The 22,308-nt window shown below is 38.2% G+C and overlaps 2 protein-coding genes across 2 annotated transcripts in view; one reads left to right on the forward strand and one right to left on the reverse strand.

Annotated features, from left to right (window-relative positions):
- The window catches only part of LOC107549729 (tudor domain-containing protein 7B), a 20,617-nt gene extending 12,270 nt beyond the window's left edge, over window positions 1-8,347 (forward strand). The window contains exons 9-17 of the mRNA XM_016230904.1: window positions 740-851; window positions 933-1,135; window positions 1,515-1,649; window positions 2,006-2,089; window positions 4,061-4,195; window positions 4,579-4,689; window positions 4,884-5,407; window positions 5,720-5,880; window positions 7,711-8,347. Of these exons, the coding sequence (XP_016086390.1) occupies window positions 740-851; window positions 933-1,135; window positions 1,515-1,649; window positions 2,006-2,089; window positions 4,061-4,195; window positions 4,579-4,689; window positions 4,884-5,407; window positions 5,720-5,880; window positions 7,711-7,931 (1,686 nt within the window). The 3' untranslated portion in view covers window positions 7,932-8,347. The remainder of the gene's footprint in view (window positions 1-739; window positions 852-932; window positions 1,136-1,514; window positions 1,650-2,005; window positions 2,090-4,060; window positions 4,196-4,578; window positions 4,690-4,883; window positions 5,408-5,719; window positions 5,881-7,710) is intronic.
- A 237-nt stretch (window positions 8,348-8,584) lies between these two features.
- On the reverse strand, window positions 8,585-20,009 carry LOC107549730 (phospholipase A-2-activating protein-like). The gene is made up of 14 exons (XM_016230905.1): window positions 19,800-20,009; window positions 18,995-19,188; window positions 18,778-18,878; window positions 17,473-17,593; window positions 17,105-17,272; window positions 16,870-17,005; window positions 16,612-16,781; window positions 15,651-15,802; window positions 15,185-15,404; window positions 15,030-15,095; window positions 14,877-14,951; window positions 14,689-14,796; window positions 13,950-14,117; window positions 8,585-10,619 (listed from the first exon to the last, which is right to left on the reverse strand). The coding sequence occupies exons 1-14, from the start codon at window positions 19,946-19,948 to the stop codon at window positions 10,048-10,050; spliced, it is 2,400 nt and encodes a 799-aa protein (XP_016086391.1). The 5' UTR covers window positions 19,949-20,009; the 3' UTR covers window positions 8,585-10,047.
- Window positions 20,010-22,308: the final 2,299 nt, after the last annotated feature.

Genomic DNA, 22,308 nt, shown 5'->3' on the forward strand with positions numbered 1-22,308 from the left:
ATGTGCTTTTGTAAGAAAAATACCCATATTCAAAACGTAATAATCACTTTAATCCAGCCTGCGCCAACAGTTGTACACGGAAGCAGCTCCGGGAGGATGACTAAGATGTCAGCGTTGCGCATGCGCCAGTGAGTCTTGTGAAAACCAACGTTTACAGGAGCAAACTCTGTCTCCTCTTGGCTTATATAGAAATCCTCTGACATTCTTCTTTACAAATCCTTGTTTTGTACTTCTAATTCGTGACTGTTGTTTTGTTTCGATCTCTCCCCTGCGCTTCCGCGTGCGTCTCTTCTGAGCAGCGCATGCGCAACGCCGACGTCCTACGTCACCCGCCCGGAGCTGCTTCCGTGTACAACAGTGAGCGCAAGCTGGATTAAATTGTTTATTACGTTTAAATATGGTTATTTTTCTTATAAAAACGCATTGGTTCGCTACAGGATGGCTTTGTCCACCCCCCGCAGCCGTATGAGGCACTTTTTATTATGGATGGATGCACTTTATTTCACTTCTTTTGGACTGATGCACTGCAACATCTGCTGACTGCCATTAAACAGCTTGGAAGATCGAAGACAAGAGAACCACTGGTCTAGTGCAGTTCACAATGGATCATTATGGTTTTCTGTTGTAGAACGGAGGCTGTTTTGATACGTGATATGTGTGTGCAATATCTTTGTTCATAAAGATAATGCTCTGTTTTTGTAAAAATTATTACTGCACTTGTGTGTTGATGTTTAAACAGGTGTACTATGTGGATCATGGCTTTTCCGAAGTCATCAGCAAGAGCAAATTATTTGAGTTACATGAAAAGTTTTATAGATTGCCTTTCCAAGCCACCAGATGCAAACTAGCAGGTGAGTTTTGCATTCAGTTATGAATTAATTTAGACAAAATAGTTTCATGTCAAATATTGTCTTAATATTAATTTGCTTCAGGCCTAGAGTCATTCAGTCAGGAGCAGGCAGTACTGAAGAGGTTTGAGTCCATGGCCACTGGCAAGATCCTATTGGCTGAGATTTTAGAGCGTAAGGAAGTGCCTCTGATGGTCCTGTATGACACATCACAAGATGACGATATCAACATCAATGCTGCCTGTATGAAAGCTCTGCAAGACAAATCCTTAGAGAGTCCCTTAAAGGTAACCAAAAATTTAAGTGTTTGATAATACAATGAAACCCTCATACCCAAAAAATACTGTGATGGTACCTTGGGGCATATGCCAATGTGCCTTAAGAATACCATGATATTGCCAAAATAGCATGTCCAAAAACTGTTGCATAATCAATACTCAAAAGTTTGGGGTCCGTAAGTTGTTCGAATCTTTTTAAAAGTCTCGTATGCTCACCTAGCCTGCATTTATTTGATCAAAATTACAGTAAAAGCTGTAATATTCTGAAATATTACCACTATTTAAAAGAACTGTTTTGTATTTTAATACGTTTTAAAATGTCATTTATTCCTGTGATGTGTTAATCGGTGATTAAGTGAATGACATATATATTTGTATTCTGTCTTAGGTGAACAGTGCCTATATGAATGTGAACGTGACCAGCGTTTGCTCAGATGGAACAATCTACTGTCAGGTGCCTTCCAGAGGCCTGACTAAACTCAACGGAATTCTGGAGAAGACTGAAAACTATTTACATTCCCAGGTACTACCCTTGTAACAGGAATAATCTCTGTATGTGCAGCTTCAAATATGTTGCTAGGGGCTTCTTTAGAGGAGGTGAAGAGGCTCAAATAGACAGATTGGGATTATGGGTTTAATCAGGTTGGCAGGCGTCAAGTACATAATCCCCAGTAAATAGTTACCTGCTGGCACAGATTGTGTACTAGAGTGTCTAATTTAGCCATCAATGTATCTATCAAAGTGTTTTAAATAGTAATTGTTTATTGTAGTACATTGCATATCAGCACCCTGTAGAGAAGTGTGTTGTCCATTTCATGATGTGTTCCCTCCCGTTGTCTGGCAGACAGGATATGCTCACATATCTTTCCCTTATGAAAGGTCACATCAGAGTTGCTGGTTTCACGGCCTTTCTGTGGCAAAAACTGTTTGGCTCGATATAAAGGCAAATGGTCCCGGGTGGAGGTGAGTCTGCTCTGTTAGTAGAATGGTTAAGAAAAGAAAAGAGTTAATAACGACTATTGTAAATTTGTAAGTTGAATGGCCTCAAATGAGCATTTCATCTATTTGTTCCTTTGTTTCTTTATTTGTATTTTATGGAATTGTTCCCTCATGCCCCAGGAAATACCAGAATTATGTGATAACAATTAGGAGACTCTGAGCTGTTCATGTCCTCAGACTCAGACCATTTTCATTTTTATGGTGTCACTCATAATGCTAAAATGGTTCTGTGTGTGACTTTGTTGGCAAAATTCTTCATTACTGCAGATATTCTTCTCTTACATTCTATCAATCAAAAGTTTGGGGTCAGTAAGATTTTTTTCATTTATTCTTTTATTTAGCAAGGATGTTCTTTTAAACTTTCCATTCATCATAGAATCCTAAAAAAGATGACGTAAAATGATTTAAAAGGATCATGTGACACTGAAGGCTGGCGTTATTGTTGCTGAAATTTCAGCTCTGCCATCACAGGAACAAGTTACATTTTTATATTAACATAGAAAACAAATATTTTAAACTGTAATAATATTTCACAATATTACTGTTTTTTTTTACTGTATTTTTGATCAAATAAATGCAACCTTGCTGATCATAAGAGACTTCTTTCAAAACATTTAAGAGATAGTTCACTCAAAAATAAAAATTCTGTCATTAATGACTCACCTTCATGTCGTTCCAAACCCGTAAGACCTTCGTTCATCTTCTGAACACAAATTAAGATATTTTTGATGAAATCCTAGAGCTTTCTGACCCTGCATAGACAGCAATGCAACTACCACGTTCCAGGCCCAGACGGGTAGTAAGGACATTGTTAAAATAGTCCATGTGACATCAGTGGTTCAACCTTAATTTTATAAAGCTACGTGAATACTTTTTGTGCTAAAAAAACAGAAATAACGACGTCATTCAGCATTTTCTTCTCTTCTGTATCATTCTTCGATGCACTTTCACGAGAGTACCATGATGCACACGTGTGCTGCTGACGCAGGAGCCGACATTCTGGTGTAGAACCCGGATGTGCAAGCAGAAGAAGATGCACGCTGTACATAAAACAGTCTTCGTAAACATGTCTGAAGATTGAGAGGATGACTTGCAATTTTTTGCCCAGCCTTTTTTGAACTAGATTAAACAGACGATGAACTGAGAGATGGACATTCTACGCCAGAACGCCGGCTCCTGCATCAGTAGCACCACACACATGCATTGTGGTACTCTCATGAATGCACGCCGAAGACTGACACGGAAATGAAGAAATTGTTGAATGAAGCCGTTATTTTTGTTTTCTTTGCGCACAAAAAGTATTCTCGTAGCTTCATAAAATTAAGGTTGAACCACTGATGTCACATGGACTATTTTAATGATGTCCTTCTACCTTTCTGGGCCTGGGAACGTTTCAGTTGCTGTGCTGTCTATGCAGAGTCAGAAAGCTCTCAGATTTCATCAAAAATATCTTAATGTGTGTTATGAAGATCAACAAAGGTCTCATGGGTTTGGAATGGCATGAGGGTGAGTAATTAATGACAGAATTTTCCTTTTTTGGTGAACTAGCCCTTTGTACATAAAATATACTGTAAAACAATAAATTTAGAGATTGCTACCAAACTATTAATCTTTGAGCTACTGAATCCACTATCATTTTGTTCCTTTCTACACAATGGCAAAATGTTCACGCATTTCCTACCTGTAATTATGACATTTGCAAAGACATGAATAGTTTTTTATAAGTCGGCGATCTCCTAATTTTAGTAATTCCAACATGTTGTGAGCACAGAATAAAATCTAATTCACTAGAATATTATCTGGTTCCTTTATTGAAATTGATATTTATTGTTGAAATAATCTGAGCTGATCTCTTTAAACATTTCACATTTAGCTATCATTCCTGAATCCTGTGGCATCAGGACTATAACCGTGTCCACTGTGTTTTTGCCATAGATAACAAACTTGCATGGCAGCCGGGTGCTGGACATCTTGTTTGTGGATGTAGGCGTTCAGGCATCGGTCGAAGTCACTGAGTTGAGAGAGATTCCACCTCCTTTGCTGTGTGACCTCATATCTACCCCAGCTCAGGTCAGACAACTGCTAATGACGACACAAAGAGGTTAATGAGTATAGTGGTTTGTAACAGCAGTTTGGGTTCATTTTTAGTTTTTGAATGAAGGGCATGAAAAACCTGCAAGACTTGCTTTTGTTTGTAAACAGTAATGACTTTATGTTTGGCAGAATTGTCCAGGCTGCTTTTTTCCATATTATCCAAGGCTGTCCATGGTCCCCATTCACTTTCATTGTATAAAAAGCAGCTTAAACATTTTGCTATAAATGTGACAAGAAAACAAAGAATCAAACTGTTTTGGAATAACATGAGGGTGACTCCGTCATTTTTGAATGAGCTGATTTAATTCTTAGATCCATAATATGTAAGCTTGTCTGTCTGCCTATTTGTCACTCTGCAGGCACTGAAGTGTTATCTGGCAGATCTGCCTGTAAGCGTAGGCTCATGGACTCCAGATGCTGTCCAGTGGCTGAGAGACACGGTTCTCCACTGCAGTGACTGCAGCTTGAAGGCCAGTTACATCATAATGCTGCTCTGTTTTCACATTTGCATTTTATTTGATTTTGTTTGCACATACGATACAAGCATAAAACTGGGGCTAATTTCAGAAAGAAAAAAATGAGGAAAAGGCATAAAGATGCTTGTACAAAGTACTCAACAACAGCAGAAAAGAAGCACTAAAAACAGTTGCATTTGTTTTTCTAGATAGCTAAAGTGGATGAGCCCAAACGCCTTGCTCATGTTTATCTCTTCACCAGCAAGAACTTCCACGACACAAGCTGCAGTTTAAACCAACAGCTGGCCGACTCTAATCTGTGGAACCAGCAGAAGGATGTTTTCTTAAGCAGCCGGGGGCCTTCAAAATCTCTCAACGCCCCGACAAACCCTGCCACCATCCAGACCTCCAACCTCAGCACTGACGGGCAGGATAAAGCCCCACACACACCCAAGAGGATGTCATCTCTGCTGGGGAGCCAGAGCGCACCTCCAGGCTCTCCGCCTGAACAGCTGGCTCTTCCGCCACTGCTGGAGTTGCCCGAGATTGGGCAGAATATGGACGTTTTTGTTACAGTCGTATGCCATCCTGGGCACTTTGTGCTACAGCCATGGCAGGATATGTACAAACTGGTGGACTTGATGGGGGAGATGATTCTGCATTATAATAAGATGGAGGAGAAACCACTTAAAGTGGAGAAGAACCAGGTCTGTGCTGCCAAGCTGGAAAACAAGTAAGCGTGCATTTGTATTATGTGTCTAGGTCAGGGAGGTCCAATTCTGCTTCTGAAGAGCCACTTTCCTGCAGTTTAGCTCCAAAATGAATGTCTGGAAGTTTAATGATCCCGAAGACCTGAATTAGCTGGTTCAAATGTTATTAATTGGGGCTAAAGCTAAACTCTGCTGGAAGGTGGCCCTCCAGGAGCACCAGCATAAAGTCTGGTGTATAACTTGGGCAATAGAACAACTGTTTTGTTACTAAGAGGCTTGGGGCTGAAGTGTTTTGTGAGGTCATGTGACCACTCATCATCTGTTTCATTTTAAAGCTGGTACCGTGTACTGGTGAAAGGAGTCCTGACCAATGGTCTGGTGTCAGTGTTTCAGCTGGACTATGGCAAACATGAGCTGGTGAGCTGCACCCAGCTCCGGCCCCTCACCCAGGAGTTCTGCCAGCTCCCCTTCCAGGCCATCACTGCTCAGCTGGCTGGTACACTTCATTTCCTGTTAGAAAGGCTGTTTTAGACATCTAGTTCATCAGCTCTCAAATCCCATCCACTGTCCATTCAGAAGAGACTTTTTCCATGATCCCATGCAGTTCCTGTGAATGTTCCTTCAAAAATATCCAATAAACTCTAATGCAATATTATACATACAGTATAGTAACATAAAAGCATGGCTATTTTATTGGCTTGTATTTAAAAAAAATTCAGTATCATTAAAATTAATGCGTTACATTGAAAAGTATTTTATATTATTTAATAAAATAATAAATATTGAAAAGCATTTTCAGTTTCGGTTTTTTGGCCAGGTGCATCCAGAATTTTCAGTTCCGGCCAAGAATTTTAATTTCGGTGCATCCCTACTACAGATTAAAGGTTTATTTTTACAAAGGTGACTTGGATGCAGATCTGCGTAAGCAAACGTGAATCATAGGGTTTAAAGGTTAAACTTTTAGACTAAAGTATTGCAATTTCTAGCCACGTATATGTTAAACAAACAGGCTAGCAGCACCTTTTCAAGAGTTTGACGTATGTGTTTGGTGAGAAAGTGGGTGGGTAATGCACTCCGGAGGCTATTGCCTTTGCTTTAACACAAAATAGCTGTGAAAATCCATCATCAGTGAAATCAAGCTTTCATCTTCTGTGGGACCTGAAGTTAATCATGGTCACTAAAGCTGTACCAGACCCTGATGCTTTCAATCATATTCCATAATGTTTTTGAATACATTATGTAAGTTCAGTTGCTCAGCTGGCTGGTACACTTCATTTCCTGTTAGAAAGGCTGTTTTAGACATCTAGTTCATCAGCTCTCAAATCCCATCCACTGTCCATTCAGAAGAGACTTTTTCCATGATCCCATGCAGTTCCTGTGAATGTTCCTTCAACAATATCCAATAAACTCTAATGCAATATTATACATACAGTATAGTAAGCATACAGTACCAGTAAAAATGAACTTATTATTCAGCAAGGACACATTAAATTGACCAGCAGTGTCAGTAAACACCTTTATGTTACAAAAGATTTCCCATGCTGTTCTTTTGAACTTTCCATTAATCAAATAATCCTGAAAAAATTTACTGTTTTCAATATTGATATTAATAAAAAAAAAATCTTGAACATCAGATCAGAATATAAAAATTATTTCTGAAAGATTGTGTGAAGACTGGAGTAATGTCTGCTGAAAATTTAGTTGTGCCATCACAGGAATACATTCAATTTTAAAATACATTTAAATAGAAGAGTTATTTTAAATGTAAATAATATAACATTTCATATTACTGTTTTAACTGTATTTTTTTATTAAAAATGCAACCTCTTTCAAAAATATGAAAGGATCTTACTGACCCCAAACCCTTTAAACAGTATCAAACAAATACACAGAATAACATAATATCATAAAAAAACAGCAAAATACAATAATAAATAAATAAAAATGTTGGTTTATATAAACGAAGACGTTTAAAAAGTGTAATCAAGTTAGTTGTTTTTGATCCGAACAAGTGAAATAAATGATACCTGTTGGGATAAAATTCAACTAAAGGAGAACAGCTCTAAAAGGTGAAAGGAAATTGCTTTTGTGGAAAGCTGAGTTCCACATTCAGATCACTTACCATATTACTTTACAGACTGTGTGCTGTTTTGACTATCACTCCTGCTTCCAAAGGTCAAAGTCCCTGACTCATATGGGCCACATGATACTGGCTGTATCTCAGAAAGAACTGATCTCAAAACAACTCCTTCTTTTCATTTTGCCACTTTGAGAAGTTCAGGTGTGATTTTTTTTGTAGATCTGAAGGTGTTTCTGATCTTTCCAGGTCTGAAACCTAGGCAGTGGTCTGAGGAGGCATCCATTGTGTTCAGGAACCATGTCGAGAAGAAGCCCCTGGTAGCCCAGCTGGAATCGGTGCAGGAGGCATCACAGCCCTGGGACCGTAAGGTGGTTATCTACTTGGTGGACACTTCACAAGAGGAACGGGACATTTGGCTTCATGACATTATGGCTGAATTCACTGATGAGATGTCCAACACAGCATAGACACCCTAGTTAAATATTTTTGAAAGGTTCTCAGAAGGTTGCTCATTAGTATGCTACAGATTAGGGATGCACCGAAATTTTGGCCGCCGAAAAATTTTGGTTTTTGGCCCGAAAGAGAAAAACGTCTGAAGATACATAGCACTGCCAAGCAGTGTTCAGCACACAGGTTTCACTCTCCCTCTAGCTATATAACGCTTTATTTAGTGACAAATCACATCATGCAAAGTAACAATAACTTCAGGAAATCAATAAAAAGGTTATAATTATAATACAAAAAATATATATACAGAGGGGTATTGAAAACAAATCCATATCTCTATGGTGTCATAGGCCTGTGTACTGGGCAATGCTGGTAAAATGACGCTAACCTCTCATGATGCTATGCTCTGCTCACATGCTCTGATAATGATAGCTTTGTAGGACTATACATCATTTGGATAATTACTTTTTCTTTTTTTAATTTGATTCTGTTGCATAGAACTGAATAAAAATAATATATTGATATTTAATATTAATATATTTTCTGTCCAGTTTCATTGCTTTAATTTCAATAAAAGCATGGCTATTTTATTGGCTTGTATTTTTAAAAAATTCAGTATCATTAAAATTAATGCGTTACATTGAAAAGTATTTTATATTATTTAATAAAATAATAATTATTGAAAAGCATTTTCAGTTTCGGTTTTCGGCCAGGTGCATCCAGAATTTTCAGTTCCGGCCAAGAATTTAAATCTCGGTGCATCCCTACTACAGATTAAAGGTTTATTTTTACAAAGGTGACTTGGATGCAGATCTGCGTAAGCAAACGTGAATCATAGGGTTTAAAGGTTAAACTTTTAGACTAAAGTATTGCAATTTCTAGCCACGTATATGTTAAACAAACAGGCTAGCAGCACCTTTTCAAGAGTTTGACGTATGTGTTTGGTGAGAAAGTGGGTGGGTAATGCACTCCGGAGGCTATTGCCTTTGCTTTAACACAAAATAGCTGTGAAAATCCATCATCAGTGAAATCAAGCTTTCATCTTCTGTGGGACCTGAAGTTAATCATGGTCACTAAAGCTGTACCAGACCCTGATGCTTTCAATCATATTCCATAATGTTTTTGAATACATTATGTAAGTTCAGATGATGTGCTATGTGGTGGCTTGCTTCTTGTTTCAAGTATGGCATGTTACAAAGCTACCAGTTTGCTACTCTATAGGGTCCAAAAGAGACTAACAACGCACAGTGCTCAAACTTGCACAAAGCTCATAGTGTGTTTTTTCATAAAGTTGTTTACATGGAGAAGCTTTTTGGAGTCTAAAAGGCAAGAGGAACGGCAAAAGCTGCCCATGCTGTAGACATATGTATTTGAGCTCTAGTTTTAGCATTATTTATTTAGTTTTTATTTTCTGTGTGTTTTGCTAATAATATAGTGGAGACATGAAATGTTTGGGGTTATGACCATTTAATGTATTTTAATAGCAATGGCATAGTAAATTAGTTTTATTACCAGAAAACGACAGTTAGACTTGAAAGCACTGTTGGCTTGTAGGATTTTACCTGTTTTAATTACAGACGCTTAATATTTTAGAGATAAATGTGGAACAATCACTGGTAGTAGACTTAAACTTAATATATTTCCTTCACCTTAAACGTCAACTTGGAATCAAAATTCTCTTTATTAACACATTTCTGGTTTAAGTGAATGAAAAAAAATGTCTTCACAATGAATCTTAAATAGCTTGTTCTTTCAGTCTTATTTTCCAAATCTTCGCCACTGACCTCCTGTAAAAGATGACTTTTCAATTCGTTTCATTTAGAAAATAATTAGGTACATTATGGAAATAAAATGAGATATGAATGCCGTTTCATTTTGACTTCATGTTAACTAACATGATCTTTGTATCCGTGTGGGGGTTGAGAACCTCTGATCTTCCTCAATAACACGAGCCTTGCTTTAGGAAAGATTTCAATTAATCATCAGTGTTTATTCACATCATGCATTCATTCAGATCCATTCAGCATCGAAATGTGAAAATTTAAATACAAACTAATGATATACAGACTGCCGTTTAAGAGATCTGAAAGAGGGGTTTTCTCATGGAGGAGTAGTAATGGAAGAAGTTGGTTGACATCACTGCAGTTCATCAAGCACTAGTCGGCAGCACTCGCCCACTTTAGCCGGATCAGAGACCCTGGCATATTTAGAAATCTGAGAGTTGACACCCAAAGATCGTGCAAGGTCCTTTGCGGTGCTGTCCCCGGCCACTGTGGTCCCCAGGGCCACCAGCAGCCTGAAGACGGCCTCTTTGTCGTGTACGACCTCTAAGGCAGTGCTGGCCACTGATAAGCACTGTGCCTTCGCCTCGATCTCAGTGGGTTGACCGTACAACCTTCCAGCGTAGTTGAGCACCAGGGTAGCCAGCGCCACGTGGATGTTCTTGTTGGAGACGACGCGGAGGTCTCCGGCCCGGGACAGGACTGTGTCACGGTGACCCAAGAGAAGAGCGCGGCCATGGGACCCAGAGAAACAGTTGCAGAGAATGCGGAGCGCCAGCATCTGATTTGCGGGCCTGCTCTCAGGGGACATGAGACCCAGGAGATGGTTGCAAAGACTGGCACCTTCAGTCCCTCCACAAAGCTGGGCGTTGACTTCAGGATGGCGCACAGCCAAACGCAGGATGTCCAACACTGGGAAGACAATGTCTAAGGAGGGAAATGATGACTGATTAATTGACTGGAAGTAGCAACAGATCTTTTCTTCTGTATTTTGACATACAGCCAAGTGTAACAGATTCTTAAAAAAAAAAAAAAAGACTGGGTTTTATTGAGAGGTTGTTGATTAGATTTTGAGATGTGGGCTTTGTACTCAAAAGTGGAACACAGTTTTAAAGGGTTAGTTCACCCAAAAATGAAAAAAAGCCCACAAATTACTAACCCTCAAGTCATCCTAGGTGTATATGAGTTATATTAAAAATGGTAGCTTTGTAGGACTATACATCATTTGGATAATTACTTTTTCTTTTTTTTATTTGATTCTGTTGCATAGAACTGAATAAAAATAATATATTGATATTTAATATTAATATATTTTCTGTCCAGTTTCATTGCTTTAATTTCAATAAAAGCATGGCTATTTTATTGGCTTGTATTTTTAAAAAATTCAGTATCATTAAAATTAATGCGTTACATTGAAAAGTATTTTATATTATTTAATAAAATAATAATTATTGAAAAGCATTTTCAGTTTCGGTTTTCGGCCAGGTGCATCCAGAATTTTCAGTTCCGGCCAAGAATTTAAATCTCGGTGCATCCCTACTACAGATTAAAGGTTTATTTTTACAAAGGTGACTTGGATGCAGATCTGCGTAAGCAAACGTGAATCATAGGGTTTAAAGGTTAAACTTTTAGACTAAAGTATTGCAATTTCTAGCCACGTATATGTTAAACAAACAGGCTAGCTGCACCTTTTCAAGAGTTTGACGTATGTGTTTGGTGAGAAAGTGGGTGGGTAATGCACTCCGGAGGCTATTGCCTTTGCTTTAACACAAAATAGCTGTGAAAATCCATCATCAGTGAAATCAAGCTTTCATCTTCTGTGGGACCTGAAGTTAATCATGGTCACTAAAGCTGTACCAAACCCTGATGCTTTCAATCATATTCCATAATGTTTTTGAATACATTATGTAAGTTCAGATGATGTGCTATGTGGTGGCTTGCTTCTTGTTTCAAGTATGGCATGTTACAAAGCTACCAGTTTGCTACTCTATAGGGTCGATTTTGAGATGTGGGCTTTGTACTCAAAAGTGGAACACAGTTTTAAAGGGTTAGTTCACCCAAAAATGAAAAAAAGCCCACAAATTACTAACCCTCAAGTCATCCTAGGTGTATATGAGTTATATTAAAAATGGTCTTTGATCTTTCAAGCTGTTTAATGCCACTCAGCGGATCGGCTTCCGTGTAGGCCTGTTGGCGCAAGCTACATTAAAGGGATTATTACGTTTTGAATATGGATATTTTTCTTACAAAAACGCATCGATTCGCCCGGAGCCGTGTGAGGCACTTTTTTATGGATGGGCGCTTTTTATTTAACTTCTTTTGGACTGTTGCATGCAAAATTAAGTGCCATTAAACAACTTGAAAGATCAAAGACCATTTTTAATATAACTGGCTGGATTCGTCTGAAAGAAGAAAGTCATATACACCTAGGATGACTTGAGGGTGAGTAATTTGTGGGCTGATTTTCATTTTTGGGTGAACTAACCCTTTAAACGGACTAAATGATTGGTGAAGTCCTACATACGTCACCAGAGAGAAGTCTGTTGTTTTCCACCCTGGAAGGTCTAGTTATGACATTTTAATTAAACATTACGAATAAAAAATTAAAATATGTACAAAACTAATATAATACTGAAATAAAAATAAATGAAACCTAAATGGTAATATTCAAAAATTACAAAAGTGAGTAAAAATAACAGCAGTGTTTATTACTGCCTTGTAAATTCACATTATTTTTAATAACAACATCTCTTAATATTTAGCAGAGAAGTGAATTGTGCCAACTGTCGCGAGAAGTGAATCAAACCAATGCTCCGTGTGATTGGCTGTCAGCTGCACGTGTCACACTTTCAGATGCATTCGCTCTAGAGTTAATCACAAATCACCGGATCAAGTTGACAGACAACGTTTTTACTGAGCTTTGTGAGCCTGCTAAACCTGATCTAAACCAGGTTGGGATTTGTTTGGTTTTGTCAACTTATTCTGAAACTCAGAATTTGTTCAGCTAGCTTCATGAGGTCACAGGCTACAGAAGTTTGTAGTAATCCTGAAGACTTTGATTAGCTTGTTCAGGTGGTTTAATTAGAGTTGGAGCTAAACTCTGCAGTACCATGGCCTTCCAGAAGCAGGATTGAACACCCTTGCCAGCAGTGATTCTCTGCTCTTAGTCTTAGTATAGTGAATTGTTTATTTAAATGGGAGGTTTAATGCTATTTCATGCATTCTGACTTATTTACACTGTTAAAGAGTTGGATTCTCATGCTAAACATGGCCAAAGTTTCATAAAACGAGTTGGTCCTTCAGGGTTCGTATAGGTTTCATAAAGTTTTTTTGCGAGTATGGCCCTGTACGACGTCATGAAGGATGGAATTCCTTGTATGGGCACTTCTGCAGGAAGAGTGCGTGCACATATCAACCAGAGTGAGAACAGCCCATCAGCGTGCTTCATTCGGTTACGGAAGTCGTCGGAAGGATTTGTCATTTTGTTTCGCCGGTTGAAGCAAAACAAATTTGTCTTCCGGGATGCATGCAAGTATATTCTGTTGCTTCCAAAGGGCAGTACTAAATGGACAAAAATTACATTTCAACAAAATAAGAAAAATGTGTACATCTTCATCCTGTTCAAAAGTGTTTGCTCTTAATGCTCGTGTTTCCTTCTGGAGCATCAGTGAATGTTTGAACCTTTTTTAATAGTTGCATTCGAGTCCCTCAGTTGTCCTCAGTGTGAAAAGATGGATCTCAAAATCATACAGTCACTGCTGGAAAGGGTTTAAATATGCAAAAGATGCTGGAAAACTGAAGGATTTTTCTGAAGAACAGTGCTCAGTTTAACTGTTCAGAACAAACAAGGGACTCATGAACAACAAAAAAACAGTCGTGGATCATCCAGTTAACCACACACAGTATTAAGAACCAAGGGTTCCCAAACTTTTGAATGGGGTTACTTTAATAATTTCAGCTACTTGTTTTCTTGTGGACTAAATGTAAACATCTTTTATGTCAAATATCTTACTCAGGACAGTACTAAATAAAAAATAACATGCATTTTGTATGATCTCTCTTATTTTGTTAAGATTATTCACATTTTCACAGATTCTGCAAGGGGTTCCCAAACCTTCGCATGCCACTATAAAACTAAAGTCTTTTCGGAGATATGAAGGATGCAATACTACTCTATAGTTACTCGAGATTAACATGAGATTGGCAGAAACTGTGTGTGTTATGTCCCCTTTAAGTTAAGTAGGCTCAATGCCTTACCTTCTGGCCAGTGGCTAGTCCTCCACAGAACATTGATCTGCTCTGCCGTGGGCTGTTCCTGGCTCTTCAGGTCTGTTACTACGAGCAACAACTTCTGCAGACAGTCCAGTGCTGCGTCACTCAGCTTACGGTCTGCAGGAGCAGTGTTGTTCAGCTCCCGAAGCTTACCTACAAATTAAATGACATTGAGGAAATGTTATGTAGGGATACAGGATAGGTTATTGTCACCACGTATGTCTTCACTGATTGCGCAACCTAGCTCTCCAGTAGGGCCTGGACCACCCAATCACAAGCTTGGCCGACAGGGCTACAGAGATGAAGTCAAATACCATGGCACTTTACTAATCTATAAATACTTTTATTTATTTCAGCTAGATGTCAAGGCAACATTACTCATTTTCATTGAAGTACTAAAATACCTAACTAAATCAATTAAAACCAAAACTATATAGAAAAAGCAGACAACAAAATTACTAACACTTAAACTAAAATGAAAATATAAAAATAAAACCAATTCAAAATATTATTAATAAAACTACAATAGCACATGAAATAACACTGCTTCACAGAATGCAATGTTATTACCATGGCATTATAAAAAGTATATTTTTATGCACTTTTTTGTGATTTCCAACTTTGAGCCCAACCTGAAAGGCCTGTGCTCCACCTTACATCTTAGAGTTGGAGCCCAGACTTTGATTAAGTCAAGTTCTGATGTAAAAGTAAAAGTGTCACTTACCAAGAATCTGAGTTGAATTCGCCTGTTCAAACATAACTCCATCCGTACTGGGGAAGAAGATGTTTGTCGTAGCTTTCGGAAGAGAGGAAGAGGAATAAGCACTGCCACCTAGAGAGAATTGAGAGGTATATTAGTGTACATGATCCATGAATGCATGTGGTGCTCGGGATGTATCGCATGCATTTTACCAGTAAAAGGATCAGCTCCCCCTGAAGACACTGTGCCTGTGGATCCTCCTGACTCGGGTATATATCGTCCAGCCCCTGCCCAAACAAACATAAACATCTCTCACAACTTTGATTTCATATTAGCAAAAACAAATGCTATTCAAAAAGGCCCACCTGTGAAAGGATCAGCGGCAAATCCTTGGTCGCCGCTTCCTGAACCCGGAATGTACCGTCCCGCACCTGAGAACACAGGAGGGATATAGCACACTTCCGTCTTTACCTTCAGCTGAATAAAGTGGGTGTATGTGAAAGCATATGGGTCCAGTTACCTGTGAAGGGGTCTGTGGACGTGGCGGGGGCTGGGCCTAGAGTGTGGCCTTTACTGTTCTCGATGATGAAATTAGCCACCTGATCCAAGAACATGGGGCTCAGCTCATTCTTCTGCAGGAAGTTGTGAGCTGTCAGCCAGGGGTCATCCGTCACATTGTAAGGCAGCTTCAAGCCAGGACCTCCCTCATTCACATCGATAGAGAAGACGAAGTCATACTCCTTTAGGCAGGAAAAATCACAAGGGTTACTTGTGACTATAGTTTAACCTCTGGACACAGGACAGCATCAACACTGGACATTTAACAGCTCTCACACAACAGACCACCAAAAGTGTTGACCATAAAAGCATTGCTTGAATCAATTTATGAGCAAAAACTGCATTTGACAGCAAACAGTGACTACATCATGCTTATATACTGTGCATAAAATCTACTGGATCATTACAAGATAAATACTGTGTCTCACCTTGCCTTCATACATCACTCGCTTTGAATTTTGCTGAGAAGACCCGCCCACTACATCTCCGATCTTCACCCAGCGTCCGTCACTCACGCTCCACTGATACGCTTCAACATTAGAACCTTCCTTTATGAGCCGTGTCTGGCCATCCCGATTCCCTACACACAGACAATAATAATAATAATAATAATAATACAGTGAGCAAAATGGTTATATCCTACATAATATATTTTTTCATACATATAGGTATGTGTATAGAAGGTATATACAATAATAATACGAACAAAACAAAATACGATTTTGCCTTTATTATGATAGGACAGTAGCAAGACAGGAAGTGAAGTGGGAAAGTGAGAGAGGGACAGGATCGGGAACGGTCTGCGAGCCGGGACTTGAACTTGGGACGCCTGAAGCGCAGCAGCACTATATGTTGGCGCGCTTGCCCACAAGGATATTCGCAGATAAATACTGATCCACTATAAGCAAAAATATCTGCTTAGCATTCTCAGTGTTGTTAATACCAACTAAAGCTGAAATAAAATACAAATATTAGATTTAAAACTTAAATGGAAATTAGAAACAAACTAAAACTAGTTTAACTTGAAGTACTAAATTTACTAAAACTGAAATAAAAGTAAATTAAAACTGAACAAACAATAAAATAAAAATTAAAGCCAATTCAAAATATTAATTAATACTATGATAAAATATAAATAATACAAAAATAACCCCGAACACTCTTGAAAACACGGAAATTAGAAACAAACTAAAACTAGTTTAACTTGAAGTACTAAATTTACTAAAACTGAAATAAAAGTAAATTAAAACTGAACAAACAATAAAATAAAAATTAAAGCCAATTCAAAATGCTTAATTAATACTATGATAAAATATAAATAATACAAAAATAACCCCGAACACTCTTGAAAACACTACATGTGTACAAGGCACACCTCAGTTCGCTAACCTGGTTCATTCAGGTGCTCTCTGCCAGGTAAGTCCTCTATCTTGATGTCGCCCAAGTCTCCAGTCTTGGGGTCAATGATGGCTTTGGAGAGTTCATCCTCAAAAGCCTGTAAGTCCTGAGCACTCGCTACACGCTCTTCGCTCTCGGTGAACACGCGGATAACGCCATCGCTTCAGAGAAATGTGACATGGTCAGCCTCATGCAGGATGAAAAACTGCAAATAGTTTCGAATGTATGAAACAGAAACAGTATGCATACCTGGCTCCCACAGCAATGTCTCCATCAGGCAGAATGCAGCAGCACCACACCGACTGGGCAGGAAGACGGATAGTCTGGGAACATTCCCCCTTCCTCCAGACCCTCAGTGTCCTGTCCTCTCCTGTGCTTATGAAGTCTAGAACAGGAAAAAAGAAGACAGTATAGGAAATAATTAAGATTTTATGCACAAATATGTAGAACCATATCAACCTACTGCAAAACTGAAGGTAAGCACCTTGTCCGTTAGGGAAGACAGCAAGGCTGTAGATATAGTTAGTGTGAGAATAGTAAACCTGCACACATTCACCCGTCACCATCCACCGTCTAATGCTGGCGTCATTACTGCAGGAGAGAAACTCCACCTCGTTTATCACAGCGAGTCCTCGCACACAGTCCTCGTGACCTGCAGGACAGACACATTACAAATATCTCACACAGCTGGAGTCAAAAACTGCATTTCACCCTTGCCACAATCAATTACTAATGCTGACCCCTGCTGGAGATCTGTTAAAACTAAACAAGCTCCACAGTGTCTATATTCAGCATCAAATAAACATTGTTTCATTGTTGAAAGCATTAGAAGTATCAGTTGCACCAATGTACCAGTGTAGGTGTTCTCACAGTGACCAGCCTTCCATAATTTGATGGTCTTGTCAGCTGATCCAGACAGCATTAAGCCCTGCTCTGGCAAAATGACTACGGCCCATACAGCAGCGGTGTGTCCCTGAGGAGCAGCAATTACACAAGAAACCAGTCAGCAGATACTCACACTGTACTGAAATCGATTGCAGGCAATGTGAGTATATCTGATCTCCCACTTAAAGTTACAGTGGGGAGAGAAAAAAAAACACATTATTTAAGAAAAGCCCTGATGTAAGGCTGCATGAAAAAAAATCATTAATACTTTACTTGAAGCCTTTATGTATACGTATATGTAATGCACCTTATAATGCAATGTATGATCGCATAGTTATAATAGGTTAGAATGCATTATAATACTTTTCTATTCATTGTTACACCTTTTGTAATGTATAATGCATTCAAACATTACAAACAATCAATTTTACAATTTTAGGAATCTGCAAATATTGTAATGCATTTTATGTTGGGTTACAATTAGTTATGAAAAGATTTAATGCATTAGAAAATATATTATGAATAACATTATAATGCATTACACAAAGGCTTCAACTAAAGTGTTAACAAAAATATCAAAATGTGGTTTCATGATAAAAAAAAATTGTGATTGCGATTTAAAATGTCATTGCAAAGGTTATATTTGTAAGGCTGCACATTTTGGTCAAAAAAACTGTGAATATATATCAATATGACTATGATGATGATAATAATAATAATACAATTATTTAAAAAAGAAATATTACTACTGGAATATTTCATAATGAAATAAAAAGTTAAGTATTTAAGAAAAATAATAAAGCAATAATTTAATTTTACAGTACAACTTCTTTATTTTCATCAAGCATTCTTAAAGCAAGTTCTTAAAGCTTTTATGTTGAAAAAAGCCGGGTTTTAAGTTTGGGAAAATGGTTTGGTGCATTTTGTGTTTCCAAATGCACACTACAAGCAAGCCAAACTCACAGCACATGCAGAGATAAGTTAATAATAATAATAATAATTCATTACATTTATATAGCGCTTTTCTAGGCACTCAAAGCACTTTACATTGTCAGGGGGTATCTCCTCCTAAGAGATAAGTTCATTGATAAGTGCGGAGCAGCATTTATTTCGAGCTGCTCTGAGACACTGAAAACACTGGATCATGAGCTGCTAGTTTGTAAAGAACACAGTACCACGTTTCACTCTGAAACACAACGCATATATTTGATACATCACAATAAGCCAAATTGTGATACTACTATAGTGATACCAAGAACCATTCCACTTTACCTGTAAGGTCATCATGCACTTCTCTCCAAGCCAGACTTTAGCTGTTGTGTCCCATGAGCCACTTAGTATTGTGCCAAACTTGCCAGCTGAGAGTGTGCAGACTGCAAACACACACACACACACACACCAGGAATGGCTACAGAACTCATTCCAGTGACACTCAGACAACCTGCACGCAGTTACATCACTGTAATACATCAATAGCAGTGGATAGTACCTGTGTTTTTGTGACCCTTGAGGGTGAACAGAGGGTCTGGTCGGTCTAGTGAAAACACACAGATGTTGTTGTCGTGTCCTCCAGTGGCAATGAGTCCTCGGGGGTATGTTTCATTAGGATCGATGATACACACGCAAGACACAAAGTCTGAGTGGCCATTCATACAGTGCATCTCTGTAAAGACCTGGTTTTCACTGCAGAAGGAAAAACAGGAGAGTTAAACAGAGGTTGTTAATGTGCTTTTATTATTTACTCAAAAGTTTGAGGTAGGTAAGATTTTTTTTTTTTGGTAATGCCGTGCACTAATAAATAACAAAGCTTCACCAAACTGAACTGAATTCAACCGAGTGGAATTGAACGGAACTGGATCTCAGTGAATTCCGAGAACGCTTAATGGAGTTTAAAGAGACAGTTCACCCCAAAATGACAATTCTGCCAGCGTGTATGACTTTCTTTCTTCTGCGGAACACAAAAGCAGACGTCTTAGGCAGAATGACTCAATCACTATTCACTGTAAGGAAAAGATGCAAGTGAAACGAAGTTACATGGACCTGGAACAACGAGAGAGTGAACAAATGATTTCATTTCGGGTGAACTATTCCTTTAACGTTTCATAGTGTTTTATAGGTCGGTCGTTGTCAGGAAACCAAACCCGGTCAGTTTCCTTTCAGATATGTATCATTTCGCTTGATTTGGCAACCCCTCTCAATACATTTAACTAACTCTGACAACGTATTACCACTCAACGAACCGAAAAGTAAACCGTGTCTGAGAAACAGCAGGGGGGAAGCTGGTGGCAATGTACCTTGGGTTTGGTACCCAGACCCGTGCGGTTCGGTCTCTGGACACGGACACAAACGCTCCGTCTGGATACGCGGCGGCGGCGAGGCCCCTGACATCCATCTCGTGCGCGGCGAGAGAGCAGCGCAGTCTGTATGAGTTACTGCCGGACATTATGACTGATGAAAGAAAGCGATCCTACACACACTGACACAGCAACACTACAAACACCTGCGTTACGTTACTTCTGCGTTACTTTTACAATCTGGACAGGGCTTGCTTGTTTGTTTTTAAAATAAAAAAAAATCTATTTCTGGCAAATATAAAAGCCTTTTCACACCAAAAGTGAAATGAATAAGCCTCAGGCTGAATGGAAAGTAAATTTATGTCCGTACAGTAGAATGCAGAAGAAGAAATTTCAACACACTTCAGCAATAAAAAAAGACACACAAATGTTTGTCTAGAGTAATTATTGCTTGTTTTACTTTTAAAATCTGGACAGGGCTTGCTTGTTTGTTTTTAAAATAAAAAAAATCTATTTTTGGCAAATATATAAAAGCCTTGTCACACCAAAAGTGAAATGAATAAGCCTCGGGCTGAATGGAAAGTAAATTTATGTGCGTACAGTAGAATGCAGAAGAAGAAATGTCAACACACTTCAGCAATAAAAAAAGACACACAAATGTTTGTCTAGAGTAATTATTGCTTATTAGTACGGTTGAACTGGATCATCGAAGGTCAGAAGCAAAGACATTGGTTTATAGAATGGGATTAAATACATAAAGGATATTTGTGTTGTTTAACATTTAATTATTGCAGGTTTACGTCATGTTCTGAGTTGCATTATTTTTTATTCATTTCGAGGAATACTGAATCTGTTTTGTGTGTGTGTGTGTGTGTGTGTGTGAGAGAGATGAATTCATGCATATTTTCATATTTATTATAGAACTACAGTAACATCTTCTGATTTCTCTCAACATGGGGACAGGAGAGCTGTCAATCAATAAATTGAAAAAAAAAAGTAACTCAGATATTCTCTTGTAAATTAAAAAGTAATGCGTTACTTTACTTGTTGAAAAAAGTAATCTGATTACGTAACTCGCGTTACTTGTAATGCGTACCCCCAACACTGGTTATGTGACATACCCGGGTAACTTCATCTTTAAGGGTAAGTAAGCGGATAAACTCCGCATTCAGTTCCAAAAACAGAGGTAACTTTCAGGGAAATTTATGTAAGTAGCCATAGCAACCTACTCTCTGAACATAAGCTGCAGAGTAACTTCTGTTCAGGGTTAGTTTACTTCAGCGCTCTCAGCGCATGCGCGACCTATTGACGAGACTCCAGTGGACGTGACAGATTGCGCACAATATTATATATTATTAAAACATAGTTATATAATATGCAATTTTATAGTTTATATGTATGTATGTGTGTGTATATATACTGTGCAAAAGTCTTAGGCCACTTGTATTTTTAACAACAACAACAAAATGGTTTTAAGTGATAATGGTTCTTTTTTGTCGTAGTGTTTTAGTAGGAAATATCAGTTTACATTAGAAAACATTCGTTTTGCTATTTGTTGTAATAATCCAGTGAGATTTTTTCTCTATGCACAAACAGCCAGTGCTTCACACAGAGATCTCAGCATCATCAGTCTGTCTGGAATGACATGAAGAAACGGAACAAACTGAGACTGAGACTGAGACTCAATCCAGAAGAACTGTGGCAACATCTCCAAGATGCTTCAAGAAACCTATCAGTAAAGCTATCTGAAAAACGATTCGCTAGTGAACCTAGGACAAAAGCTGTTTTAAATGCAACTTGGTCACACCAAATGTTGATTTGATTTCATAGAAGTTAACTGATAAATCAAATCTGTTTATGATATGTCATTCCAGACAGACTGGATGATGGTGAGATCAGATCTCTGTGTGGAGCACTGGCTGTCAGACTCCTTCAAATCTCACTGGATTATTACAATTAATGGCAAAAGAAATGTAAACTGATATTTCCTACTGACACACTACAGCAAAAAATAGAAATAACTTGAGACTGAGACTCAATCCAGAAGAACTGTGGCAACATCTCCAAGATGCTTCAAGAAACCTATCAGTAAAGCTATCTGAAAAACGATTCGCTAGTGAACCTAGGACAAAAGCTGTTTTAAATGCAACTTGGTCACACCAAATGTTGATTTGATTTCATAGAAGTTAACTGATAAATCAAATCTGTTTATGATATGTCATTCCAGACAGACTGGATGATGGTGAGATCAGATCTCTGTGTGGAGCACTGGCTGTCAGACTCCTTCAAATCTCACTGGATTATTACAATTAATGGCAAAAGAAATGTAAACTGATATTTCCTACTGACACACTACAGCAAAAAATAGAAATAACTTGCTTTAAACCATTTTTTGTTGGTGAAAATACTATTGGTCTAAGACTTTTGCACGCACAGTATTATGTGTGTGTGTATATATATATATATATATATATATATATATATATATATATATATATATATATATACA

Source organism: Sinocyclocheilus grahami, unplaced genomic scaffold (genome assembly GCF_001515645.1).
Source record: "Sinocyclocheilus grahami isolate Dianchi unplaced genomic scaffold, SAMN03320097.WGS_v1.1 scaffold379.1, whole genome shotgun sequence".
Classification (NCBI taxonomy): domain Eukaryota; kingdom Metazoa; phylum Chordata; class Actinopteri; order Cypriniformes; family Cyprinidae; genus Sinocyclocheilus; species Sinocyclocheilus grahami.

Bases quoted from the DNA above. Each gene is read 5' to 3' on its own strand.
- LOC107549730 (XM_016230905.1), bottom strand. From the start codon at position 19,948: ATGTCCGGCAGTAACTCATACAGACTGCGCTGCTCTCTCGCCGCGCAC. The intron at 19,189-19,799 runs GTACATTGCCAC...TTCCTTCTGCAG, and splicing joins GTCTGGGTACCAAACCCAAG to TGAAAACCAGGTCTTTACAG. The intron at 17,273-17,472 runs GTACATTGGTGC...TCTGTCCTGCAG, and splicing joins CTGTGAGAACACCTACACTG to GTCACGAGGACTGTGTGCGA.